Source organism: Corvus hawaiiensis, chromosome 19 (assembly GCF_020740725.1).
Source record: "Corvus hawaiiensis isolate bCorHaw1 chromosome 19, bCorHaw1.pri.cur, whole genome shotgun sequence".
Classification (NCBI taxonomy): Eukaryota; Metazoa; Chordata; class Aves; order Passeriformes; family Corvidae; genus Corvus; species Corvus hawaiiensis.
Window position 1 is genome coordinate 354,984 of NC_063231.1, and position 12,784 is coordinate 367,767.

The 12,784-nt window shown below is 53.4% G+C and overlaps 1 protein-coding gene across 2 annotated transcripts; it reads left to right on the forward strand.

Annotated features, from left to right (window-relative positions):
* On the forward strand, positions 1–10,961 carry PCYT2 (phosphate cytidylyltransferase 2, ethanolamine). 2 transcript variants are annotated; one of them, XM_048323476.1, is made up of 13 exons: positions 1–119; positions 568–656; positions 1,438–1,599; positions 3,514–3,580; positions 4,060–4,144; positions 5,171–5,215; positions 6,483–6,621; positions 7,231–7,313; positions 7,498–7,575; positions 8,195–8,260; positions 8,507–8,572; positions 9,029–9,117; positions 9,782–10,961. In XM_048323476.1, the coding sequence occupies exons 1-13, from the start codon at positions 22–24 to the stop codon at positions 9,870–9,872; spliced, it is 1,158 nt and encodes a 385-aa protein (XP_048179433.1). In that variant the 5' UTR covers positions 1–21; the 3' UTR covers positions 9,873–10,961. The 2 variants fall into 2 exon arrangements, with proteins under 2 accessions (XP_048179433.1, XP_048179434.1); XM_048323477.1 differs by lacking the exon at positions 5,171–5,215.
* The last annotated feature ends 1,823 nt before the right edge of the window (positions 10,962–12,784 follow it).

Below are 12,784 nucleotides of genomic sequence, written 5' to 3' on the forward strand. Positions count from 1 at the left end.
GCCGCCGGTGACAGTGCGGCCATGCTGCGCAACGGGGCGGCGGGCGGCGGCGGGGCCGCGGCGGGCGGCGGCGGCGGCGGCGGCGGCCAGCGGCCCGTGCGCGTCTGGTGCGATGGATGGTGAGTGGGGCGGGCGCGGGGCCGGGTGATGTCGTGGCGCCGCAGAAATAAACCGTGTTGGCTACGCTGGTGCCTCCGCCTCCTCTGTCACCGCGGCGGGACGGGCCCGGGCCCGGGGGAGAGCGACGCTCTCCGCGCAGAGCACCGGGCGAGCAGGAGCGAACGGGACCGCTCCGGAGCCGGGAGCGCCCTTGGGCTCGGCCGTCTAACGGGCCTCGGTGGGGCCGGTCGGTTCCCCCCCGGGCTGCAGCCGGCACCTGCCGCACCAGGACCGGCTCACTGCGGTGGGAGGAAGCGCTGCTGCGGGCCTTGGTGACCGGGCTGTACCGGCACAGCCCTGCCCGGCAGCACAGAGACCTTCAGCCCCAAAGCCTGGGGCAGATTGTCCGCAGCTTCCAAGGAAGCACGTCCCGGTGTACCCGGGCTGACCCGGCCCTTCTCTTTCCAGCTACGACATGGTGCACTATGGCCACTCCAACCAGCTGCGCCAGGCGCGGGCCATGGGCGATTACTTGATCGTTGGGGTCCACACGGATGGTAAGAGGTTTTACCAGGTTTCATCTCGTGTAGCCCCTCAAATTGGCCAGCAGCATTAGCCCCAAGAGAACCAAGAGCTCCTGATAGGGTCAGGCTTCTTCCTCCATCTGCTCCAGGAGCAGTAGCTTCCAAGAGAAAAACGTCCCTTCTCTGGGAGTGGAGTTACCCCTGTCACACTTTTGGACTGAGGATTAGGTGGGTCAGATGTTGCAGGCTCTGAGGGTTGATCTGCATTCTGTGCTATAAAAACAGTTGAAACTGCTGAAAATCAGTCTGGTTTTGCTGGTAGGAGCTGCAGAACTTACGTTTCAAAACAAGTTACTGTGTGGAGAAAACTCATTTCAAGGCTATCTGGAAGTTAAGTGCCAGAAACAAGTTCTTGCATGTGAAGATATATTTTCAAATGGGTTTATATATGCAGAATTTCTAGTATGAACCAAGCATAGTATGAAGTTACTGTTTAAGAGGGAAATTTCCCCATGGGGGATACTAGGATGCCCAGCTCATCCCCTCAGGTACAAGTATCTGGGTACAGGGAAGCACTGAGACCTTTTGCCCTCTGAGTGAATTCCAGGGCCCTTGTTAAGCACTTAGGAAATGCAACTGGGTGAAATTATTTTCTGATCTATCTGGGGCTTCCTTTGCTACCTTGGAGTGATCCCAAGCTGAGGATAAGCCTGCAGTGAAATTCACCTGCCCATGAAATGAGTGAGGCAGCTGTGACTGAGAGTCACTGTAGCTGCAGGACGTGCTTCTAACTGGAATTTTGTTTCTCCCCCAGAGGAGATTGCCAAGCACAAGGGTCCCCCCGTCTTTACACAGGAGGAGAGGTACAAAATGGTGCAAGCCATCAAGTGGGTTGATGAGATTGCTCCTGGAGCTCCTTATGTCACCACACTGGAAACCCTGGACAAGTACAGCTGTGACTTCTGTGTGCATGGGGGTAAGTGGTGTTTGAGGCAGTGGCTGTGCCCAAGGAGGAGGGCACGCACTCTTGGAAACCGGTGGTGCCGCCCTGGGAGGAGCCCCGGGAGCAAGAGCAGCCCCGGGAGCGGGAAGCGGCGGCGGTCGGGAGTCCCGGGGGGCCTCAGGGCTGTGTGCTCCTGGTGCCCTGCTGCAAACCGAGCACTGTCCCGGCTGGCACGGGGGTCGAGGATACCTGGTGTGTGCAGAGCTCTGCCTTCTCAACACCTGCACTGGGGGTCGGGGTTACTCCGTGATACAGGTCTGCCTTCCCAGTGCCTGCACTGGGCAGCACAGCTGCTCCTGGTCTCGTGGTCTGGAGAAACATGTCAGTGTGCTCAGAATCTTGAGAGTGGCCAGGGCCCTTGGTTTTAACTTACAAAAGTGAAATATGTTGTTTAAAATTATCCCGAGGTTGCCCTTAGTACCAGCAGAAATTTGTGCAAAGGGGAAAGCCATTTATAAAACTTAAGTGTGAAAAACACTATTGAAAAAGTAAGCATGCAGAAATACAATCATGTCTATATCTACTTATCCTGGGACAAGGTTAGATCTGAAAAGCTTCTCTCTTTATCCAGCTGATAAGCTGTTCAGTGGCTCAGCTGACCATGTGGCCAGAGACCTAGTTCTTACTGTGAACGCTTTTTGGTGTACAGTTGCTGGAGAGAACCAGTGTTCTGAGGAAACGTACTTGCTGTGGGACTCTGTCCCTTCCTGGGCTGCTGCCGATGCTCATTAAGCCTCAGCCCTTCCTCCCTGCTCCTCTGAAGGAATTTTGTTAGTTTGACCAGGAGTAGTCTTTGCACTCATTTCGTGTATCTCTCATCTGATCCCAGCCACCTGCTATTGATAAGCCAAGTATTTCACTAAATGTAAATAAATCCTTAATCTTTAGAAGATAAATTTGCTTTTTTCACGTGGATGGAGTGGTTATCAAATTCCTCATTAACTTCATTGCCTGCCCTGAACGTGTTTGGTGTACGTGACCCCTTACAGGGCTTGGTGAGGGGTTATGACAGTAGAGGAGTGCTTGTGGCCTCTGCTCCAACTGCTTGCATTCATCCCCTCTGCCACGTCATTCCGTGCTTCTCCTGAGCAACACGCCTGCACCGGCAGTTTTGCCAGGTTGTGTTTGTGCAAAAGCTGAGTTTGGAAATAGCTGAGCTTATCTGGGAAGGTGACAGCAATCCTGCTGTTTGTGCCTCTCCTGGCATGCCAAGCTGTGCTGGCAGTGTGTGCCCTCCTGTTCCTGTGCTCTGAGGGGAGGGTGTTGGGTTTTAGGAGAACTGAGCAGGACTGAGCCACCTGACTGTGGGTGCGCTTGTGGGCTGCCCTCTCACTGTTTTGGCAAAGGGAAAACAGCTTAGCTTTTGCTTGTGAAGGCTTTGTACCACCACCAAAAGTACGTGAGAGGTGTTTCTGCAGAGAGAGTTGGGAGCCATGTGCCAGGGATGAACCGGAATTGCCTCTGTAGAGGGGTCCCTGGATGTCGCTGTGGAAGTGCCATCACTGAGAGGAAGAACTTTCCATTGGATGAACTGTTTCATTGACTGAAAACTTGTAATGTGAACCAATGGTTAAAACCAGTCCTAGAAGAGCTAAAAGGTGCTTTTTAACATCGATATGGATAGTGCCTGTTTATTGTCATTCAGACAATAATCAGCTGTGCCCACTGCTGTAATGGTATTTAGTATCCAGGAATATCCTTGTCTTCACAGACATTGTAGTCTTAAAAACCCCTGGCATTTTGTGGACGCAGGACATGTCCCCTGTGTATGCACAGGGATTTGGATTGCAGAGCTCCAGTCCGACCCTAGGTGTGTGGGACCTGCACAGCTGCTGCTTTTGTGCAGGAGAGCTTGGGTACAGTTCTGAGGCTTTTTTCTCTCTGCAGATGACATCACCTTAACTATCGATGGCAAGGACACCTATGAGGAAGTAAAGACAGCAGGGCGATACAGGTAACCTCTTGCTGCTTACCTGTTTATCTTGTTTTGGGCAAAGTTTTGGGGAATTTGTGCCCTGAAGGGAAGTCAGATGAAACATACCTATCTTCAGATCACACCTGAACTTGGCTGTATGTGTGTCAGAGCGTCAGTTGCTCCCAGCATTTTGGCTTCAGGGAAGTGGGGCAGACAGTCCTGCCCAGTGGGGCTGTCTGGTTCCTGGCAGATGCTGGTTCTGGTTTTAAAGCCTCACTGGGAGTTGGCTCTGTTGGGAGGTCTGAGTGAGGGAAGCGTTGTTCACATGAGCAGTTGCTGTGGCGTGAGGACGATGCAGAGGCTCAGCAAATAAATGCTGTACTTGAGAAGGAAGGCTTGTTCAGGACAGCCCCTGGTTTGGATTGATCAGGTGTCACAGGCATTCCCGTGGTAATGGTGGGAAGACAGAGGCATACACTCCTGTGGCTTCTGCTTCATCCTTTGCTTGTCTCCCGCAGGGAATGCAAACGCACTCAGGGCGTGTCCACCACTGACCTTGTTGGCCGCATGCTGCTCATGACTAAGGCTCACCACAGCAACATAGTGAGTCAGAGGGCTTTGGGTGGGAGGTGGAGTACAGGGCATGTGCCACCTCTTCCCTTCTGCTGCCCCAAACGGAGTAGAGTGGAGGAGTGGAGCTCCTGCGCCTTGCTCCCAGGTGCATGGAGAGCGGGCAGTGGCAGCAAAACAACCTGCTTATGTTTGCTTCAACATGTCTGAGATCACAGTGTGATGGAACAAAGATTCTGATGCCTCACGATCAGTGTGGGCCTCAGGAATGTTAGGGAACTGCAGGCAAGCCCGTGACTTCTCCCAGGGTGGAACAACACAGTGCAGGCACATTGATGTGTCAGCCAGGTGCTGCCAGAATTGGAAACTCCTCTCCCTTCCCACTGAGCTTCACGTTTCTGCTTTCTGCTGTCTCTAGTCTGATCAGACCTTTCTTGAGTCTCCTCAGCTCACTTGCTGGTTGGGAGCTAACCTAACCAGGGAAGAGTAAAATAGGTGGTTTTATGTCAGGTAATGAGTCGAATTTACTGAGTAATGAAGGAATCTGTGAATAGAATCACCTGGATAACTGCAGGAACAAGCGACCCACAGGTGAATTCGGGGACAAAGGGAGATGTTTTGGTGTGCTGAGCTGTTAAATTGGCTTAGCTGTAACACGTGAGTTCACACCGAGATCTGCCCAGTGCTGCTGGCTGCTGCAGAGACCTAAGCCTGGCTCTCATGAGGGTCTTTAGCAGGAGAAGGGATGCTGTCCTGTCAGGGGCTTGCCAGGCTGAGGGAGGATGCAGCTGTGCAGCACTCGAGGGGTTGCAGGTTGGGCAAGAACCACCACCTTTGCTGGTGGTGCCAAGCTGGGATCAGATAAGGACACATTTCCTCTGACTCATGCCGGGACAGGACTCTGGTTTAGGTATTAACCAGTTTGTCAGCATTCAGTGCCCCAGATGCCTGGTGTGCGTTTTTGAACCTGGCCTTCCCAGCACTTCCCACACACAAGCATATCTTGGTTGGATGAGCTGTGCAAGTGCTTAAACATTTTGACTCTTTATCTCCCTTCAGGATGAGGACCTAGACTATCGGAAGCACACTGACAACTTTGGGAAGGTAATGTGAGTTCTGGTCGTGGACGTCTGGTTGTTGTCCTACCTGAGAAGGATTCCCAGTGTGCTTTCTGGCCTGTTGCAGGCTTGTTTGTCCTCCCACATGTAGCAGTAACGTCTCGGTGAATGTCTGCCGTCCCCATACGGCAGCACCTGCGGTGGTTGTGATGGGCAGGTGTGGCACAGGGCAGTGCATGAGCTGTCCTTCCGTGGGACCACAGGGCTGCTGTCCCCACTGAGCCTGTGCTGGATTCCTTCCTTGTTGTAAATTACTTCCTGCCACTTCCCTTGGGACCCGAGTGCCTGTGGTTCCAGCCCAGGGACAGCCTCTGTGGATGCTCCTCTCAGTGCTTGTGTTGTTTTGAAGGTGGTGTATTGGGTCTGGGAGGTATTGACACAGCAGGCACGTGGCCACACTGTGTTGCAGAGCTCGAAGGCAGCGCAGCCCTCTCAGCATTGCAGCTGCTGGGTCCAGCTTGCAGCTCGCACTGCTTCTAAAGGGTCATCAGCCCTGTTTATTTCCTTGGCAGCTGGATTGTCCCTGCTTAATGAGCTGCACCAGCAGCTTGAGCAGGCCTTTTTTACTCACGGGGGTTTGCTGACCTGTATGAATCATCCTTAGTTCCCCACTATTTTGGGGGTCTTGAGCAGGTGTTATGGGACATATTGCTCCAGCACAACTGTTTCCTGGAGCTTGGATCTGGGTAGAATGGATCAGGGCATTGGGTACCCTACATGACCCCGCCAGCTGAGCTGTCTGCGTGCTGCCCTTTGCAGGGCCTGCTCTGGCCTCAGCTGCAGTGTCTGTGTCCTGCCAAGTCCCGTGGAGCAGCTTTGGGGAGCACAGCAGGTGACTTGGTGGCTGTTTGCACAACTACCACGTGGTGGGGACCGAGCTCTGTCCTCAGAGCTGAGGGGCCAGACAGGTGCCCTGAGGCTTGGCAGACTGTAGGTTGGTCGCGTGTTGTCTCCCGAGCATGTCTTGCTTCTCATGGAAATCCAAACCTGCCCTGTTGTCTTCCTCCTTCCTGAGCTTTCCTCTTGGCATCTCCTGAGCTGGCTGCTGAGGGGATGATTTAGACAGAGCATAAAGGGCTTTTGTGAAATTGCCTAAATACTTGATGCCAGGAATGTAGAAAGTCCAAGGTGCTGGGAGTTGTTACAGTTGCCAGGAAATTCAGATGAGCAAATTGCGCAGCACTGTGTTCTGTGTTCTCCAAACCCCCTCACAGAGCCTGGAAAGAAGCTGTGTCTGGTGTATGTTTTCACAGGGGCCCAAAGGTCATAGTCCCTGGACTGGCGTCTCGCAGTTCTTGCAGACGTCCCAGAAGATCATCCAGTTTGCATCAGGGAAGGAGCCACAGCCGGGAGACACCATCATCTATGTGGCTGGAGCCTTTGACCTGTTCCGTATCCTTGACTCTCTTTGGTTGCAGCAGTGGTCTTTGTTTGATGTTCTCATGTTGGGAGGCACCAGACTGGATATTTGCCTCGGTTTTTTTTTCCTTTTCTGTAGCTGCACATGAGGGAGGAGTCAGGAGTGAGTTCTTCCTGGCAGTTTCTAAGTCACAGGATGCTGAGAAGGAAGCTGTAGCTCCTCTGTGGAGCAATCTGTGGCTATTGGATTTCAAGACAACAGTTGGATACTCTCAACACTCTAATGATTGTGGTGAAGACTGGCTGCCATAGACCGAGAGACTGTAACAGAGCATCTGGAGCTGACACTCCATTCCTGGGGCAGGCTTTGAGGCTTTTACATCTGGAACAAGTAGAAATTCTGGATAGAGGCAAAGCTGAGTCCATGTAAGGTGGAGCTAAAAAAATCTCTGGCTTTTGCCCAGAACCGGTGGAACCTGAGGAGGGAGGCAGCAACTGTTCTTGGAAATAGGCAATTAATTAGTAGTGCAAGAATAAAATCCTAGGGATTCCCATCTCCCACTGTCGTTTTTGAGTGACACTCTTTCTGTCTTCCTTCCTCTGTTTTCCATGTGCGCTTCAGTTCCTTAAACAGATCTGCAGATGTTGGTCATGTAGATTTCCTGGAGAAGGTTCACCAGTTGGCAGAGAAACCCTATATCATTGCTGGGCTGCACTTTGATCAGGTTCGTGTAGAACCTGTCCAAAGGCAGAGCTGCTTGGCCCTGTTCTCTGAACCAGGCAGGCTGTGCTCCGGGAGACAGGACAGGGATGTATTGACCAATACGGGAATTTCATTTTGGGAGAGAGCAAGAGGGAAAGGAGTTGTGCTCTGTCTCTCTTCTGACTGTGACTGGTGCTTTGCCGTAGGAGGTGAATCGCTACAAAGGGAAGAACTATCCCATCATGAACATCCATGAGCGAACCCTCAGTGTCCTGGCCTGCAGGGTGAGTGGGTGTCTCTGCGCGGTTCCAGAAATTGCCTGGAGCCTGGTGGTGCTCACTTGTGCTCAGTGATCTTGCATGAGTTCCTTGGTGCGCCCTGAGAAGACAGACAAGATGAATCACTTGAGGCTGCCAGAGGTGCTGATGAACTCTTGGGAGGCTCTGCTGGGCTCCTGTGCTATCCTGGCTGATCCAAGCTGGTGACCCATCCAGCTGCTCTGCCAGCAGGGACAGGGCTGGACCGGGCCATGTAGGGAGCTGTGTGGCTCTGTGTAGACAGACATATGCCAGTAGAAAACTCTGCTTCCTGCAGCAGGGGAGAAAATTCCTGGGACAAAATCATGGGGAGCCTCAGAAATGTGTGCCTGGAGCAATTAACTTCTAGATTTGCTCTGTAGGCACAGAAAGGACATTCTGTAGGGGAACAAAAAGCTACTGTGTTACAAGCAGCTGCTGCTGAACGCACTTCCCTGTTCCCTTACTTGAACTTCTGAGTCTATAGCCAGGTGACATGCTCAGGTCTCTTTAAGAAGCAGCTGGTTTCTGGCTTGGGATTGGGTTTTGGGTTTTTGTTTGATAGGGTTTTTTTTCAAATCTGGACCCTACCTGGTTCCTTTTTTAGTATGTCTCAGAAGTGGTGATTGGAGCTCCCTACGCTGTCACTGCTGATCTGTTGGATCACTTCAGGGTGAGTCCTTGCATACTGATGGACACGAAGATGCTGGTGTGTGATGTGTGTGGGGAGCTAAAGTGGTGCAGGATGACACAGGGGTGCAAGGAGGGAGTGTCCTGCTCAGTGAGTTACAGAGGGACTGCCACGCTGGTGCAGGAGGGTGGCTTTGCTGATCTCCAGGCTGTGCTCTGTGGGAGTAGTGGCAGGAAATGTCCCTGTCAGCTTTTGGATCTTGTCAGTGACTTTTGTGTCCTTCTCCAGGTAACACTTGTTTGCCATGGGATGACTGAGGTAGTGCCAGACAAGGACGGTTCTGATCCATATGAGGTAAAGTACCAGCTGCTTTGTCAGCATTTGATATACAGAGCCTGGCTCTGGTTGTGTTCCTGGACTGAGAAGGTGTATTTCAGAGGAGGCTACCTGGGCAGGGCTTTGGCAGATGATGCAGCTTTTCATCGACCCCTGAGGGTAGCTACATGGAGCAGTCAGTAAATCATTCCCGACAGCTCCACTCTTCCAGGCATTGTTTTACTCTGCCTGTTTCTGTGCCTTCATGGCAGGGTGAGAAATCCTGTGTGCTTTGCTCTCTTCCAGTCCTGGGCAGCTCCTGTGTATGTGGGGCTTTGCTTTCAGCAAGTGTTTGTTTTGCCTCCGAGGAGATCGCTGTGCATCCTGCCTGTCTGGCCACCACGGGACTTGCCACAACTCAGCTCAGCTGTCACTGCTGAGCTGCACACCCAGGTCCCACATGTTTTCACAGCCCAGTGTTATGTCTGTCTGCAGGAACCGAAGCAACGTGGCATTTTCCAGCTGGTGGACAGTGGCAGCAATCTCACCACAGATCTAATTGTGCAAAGAATCATCAAGAACAGGTTGGATTTCTTTGTCTCCTGGTTCTGTCGCATACCATTCCATCCAGAATGTCTGGGGACTGATTAATGGGACCAAATAGGGAGAGAAGGGGTTATCTAAAGGCAAAGGGTCAGAAAACTTGTTCCTCCTCTTTCATAGCTTGGGGAGACTTTAACTGTGGTTGTACCAGTCTGTACAGGGAAAGGAACAGCTTAACTCTGCTGTGTCAGAATGTGCTACGTGGCACATTTATTGGATTTCTCCTATAATGATAAATTTCCTTGCTGTATCCTGGGGCAAAGAGCATGTTGCTTCTCTCAGAGCTTTGGTCTTTTTTCTTTAGGCCTGAGTCCTTCACCTTCAGCACCTTGGCTTACATCAGTGATAAATTTGATTTTGGTGTTACAACACCCAGGACAGCCCAAGAATGGAATAGCAACTTCTTCCACAGAGGGAGAAAGAAGTAGGGTGGGACCAGTGTGGGAGCTCAGGACTGCAGTGATGGCAACAGCCATGGAAAGCTCTGGGAGAGGCTCTGGAGGAGTCCGGGGATCCTGAGTGGTTTCTGAAGTGCTCTCAGAACAGAGCAGCATAGGAGAAGGCAGTGCTCTTCTGCTCCAGGTGCTTTTGTCTACAAGAGGTAAGGATGAATGAGAATCTCACAGCATTGTGTGATTTTTGCAGGCTGGAGTTTGAAGCTCGCAACCAGAAGAAAGAAGCAAAAGAGCTGGCTGTGCTGGAGGCCATGAGAAGGCTGGAGGAGGAGAAGCACTAGGCTGCAGAGCGTGAACGTGTGGTCCACAGAGCGCTGCAACTTCACCCTCCAGGAGAGCAACAGCTTTTCAGGAAAGGACCCCTGAAGGGGGGGCAGCACTGCTGGCACTCAGGATGTGCTGTCCTACCCTCTGCTGTCCTAGCTCTTCCTGCACTAATTATGCAGACAAAACGAGTTGGGATTCCGCTGCCTAGTTTTATCTCCGTTAATCAGTCCCCGACCCCTTTCCCAGGAGGAGATTTGACAAAAAAAAAAGGTTTTAATTATAACTAATGTTTTAACATGTTGATGTGCTTTTACCTTCTGCCATTTCTGGCTCTTAGTAGGAGGGAAGTGGAGGAGCTGCCCATGCCCCCTTGCCCTGCCAGACTCTGCTGTCCTGACTGGGGTCTGCATTCCAGAGCAGCCCCTTGGGCAGTGGTGTGGGTGGCTGGACAGACAGCGAGCAGCCTCGGGGGCAAGACAGGGCTCATGTAGTTCCTCCTGCAGCTTTTGCTTAGGAACAAGGGGCTGGCTGCCAGAGGTGGTGCTGGGCTCTAGGGTTCACTGTGCTGCCTCTCCTCAGCTCCTGCCCCTGCACAGACCCAGAGCTACTCTGGGTTGAGCTGGATAAAGGCAAATCCTTTGCTGCCCCAGTGACAGGCTGCAGGTGGCAGCTGCTGCAGGGGTAGGTGGTGCTGGCGTGCTAGGTGGAGGTGTTGCTCCACATGAGGCATAGGAATCCTGGGGCCTTTTCCCAAAGGCTCTCCATTTGCGAGGCAGCAGGACCCGATGCCTCATGTGGACTGTACTCAGAGACCCACTTGCTGCTGCTGCCAGAGCCCACCTTGTGCCCGATGGCTTACCTGAGGGTGGGACCTGGCCAGGTGAAGTTTTAGGGTTGTTTTCTGATGGCCTCTAAGGGGAGGTGCATGGCTGGGAGGATGGGTCCTGAGCTGTGAGCCCCTTTTGCCTCTTACATTCCAGGGTACTGTGGTGGATATCCTGAGCAGCTCACTGCACTGTGCCAGATGGTCCTTCCAGGCTGTGTCTGGTGTCCTCTCTCTTGTAAACTTTTATTGCTGATCATTAATAAAATGTTGAAGAGTTGTGCATTGGTCTTTTTGGGGCTTGAGCCCAGGTAGCAGAAAGGGGGCATAGGGAACATGTGCTGCAACCCCCCTGCACTGGTACTGAGTGGGTGCACCACGCTCCCACTGCATCTCTGCAGCTCCAGCAGCTGGGGCTGGCACAATGGCTCCTCAGCCCCAGAGCAGCCACAACTCAGAGCTGTTGGCCCCTTCCTGGGCTCTGCCAGCTGTGTGCACAAATTCCCCCGCTGCAGCGTGTGGCCCCCTCCCACAGGCACTGCAGAGGAGTTTGTCCTTAAGGACAAACAGCTCAACCTCGGTGACGCAGGGGCCCTGCGCTGAGCGCGCTGCTGAGCCGCCTCCAGGACACAGGCAGGTACCACTGTTACTAAAAAATGACAGAAGCATTTTATTGCTGCTCTTGCTGGGCGTGTGGAGACGTCAGCTCCACTGGTTCAGCCATGGTGCAGTGGAGGTGCTCTGTTCCTCAAGGCCTCGAGAGCTGCTGCTGAGTTTATTCTGAAAGCTTTGGCATACAATGTTCCTTTCTCCCAGTGCCTCTGGGCCCTTCTGGTGAGCTGTTTACTGACAACCTGTGAACCCCTGGGCATAACTGACTGTAGAGTTAAAATGGGGGGACAACAAGAGGAAATGGCCTGAATTTTGTGACTTTGTTTGGTTTCTGTGGTTTGTTGGTTGTGTGCTCTTTCTTTGGTTTTTTTGGTGGGGTTTTTTTCCCCCTCCAGGCACAGAAGATCAAGAGTGGTTCCTGCACCCATCACACAGCATCCCCCCCTTGGATGCAGATTACAGAGTGCCTGGCATTCCCTTGAGCATTTGTAGCAGGCACCTGTAACAGCATCCATGAACCCTGCTGAGGGGAGCAACAGATTCGGCCCAGACCCCCAAAGCCCCTGCCCCAAGCAGGACTGGGGGTCACCCCCAGGGTCCATATGGTGGCTCCAGGCAGGAGCTCAGCACCAGGACTGGGGGTGGAGTCAAGCTGCAGCAGGGTCTTATGGCACTGTGCTGACATCCTCCATGGTGGGGACCCTGGCTGTGTCCCCTGCAGCAGCTGGTGGCCCCAGTGCCCACTGAGGTTCCTGGGCAGGCACAGGCAGCAGCAGTCTCTACCTGGGCTGGGCTGTGCCAAGGATGGCACAGCAGGTTACGTCCATGGTGTGTCAAAGCTGCAGCCAGGGCCGCTGCTGGGATAGGGGGACTCCTTGGCTTCTTTCCTAATGAGCTTGGTAGCCACTGGGGCCAGGCAGGGCCCTGGGCACCCCCACCAGGATGGGGACTGCAGCCAGACTGGGTGCTGTGCTCCTGGACTCACCTCTGTGGAGGAGGTGGCCACCCTAGGTACCTCTCCAGGGGTGTCCCTCCTAGGGAACAGCTGGTGGTGGGGGGGCTGCTGCCATTCCACTCTCATCACCAAGTCTGTATCCTGCTGCCAGAGCTGCCCCAGGGCTGGGCAGAGGCTGTGCCAGGTCTCCTGCAGCACAAGGGGGAGCAGGGCCTTTCTGTTTGTGGGGAGACAGGGACACAGATGCCATGCCTGCAGTCACTTGCTGTCCAGCACAGCCCCTTGGCCCCTGCTCTCCCTGCACTGTGCCCTGCAGTCCCCACAGGCGCTGGGCTGTCCCTGAGCCTGAGGGATTTTGTTCTGCTGGGTATCTGAGCAGCCTCAGCACCACAGGAGGGAGTGGGGGGCTCAGCAGCCCAGAGCTACCCAGATCTGGGTGGGCTCCCCCACTCCACTTCCCTACCCGAGGACAGACAAGACAGAGCCATCCCAAGCATGTTTATTGTCACCACAGAGCCACCAGCACTGGCTCACTC

Bases quoted from the DNA above. Each gene is read 5' to 3' on its own strand.
- PCYT2 (XM_048323476.1), top strand. From the start codon at position 22: ATGCTGCGCAACGGGGCGGCGGGCGGCGGCGGGGCCGCGGCGGGCGGC. The intron at 120-567 runs GTGAGTGGGGCG...TTCTCTTTCCAG, and splicing joins CGCGTCTGGTGCGATGGATG to CTACGACATGGTGCACTATG. The intron at 8,261-8,506 runs GTGAGTCCTTGC...GTCCTTCTCCAG, and splicing joins ATCTGTTGGATCACTTCAGG to GTAACACTTGTTTGCCATGG.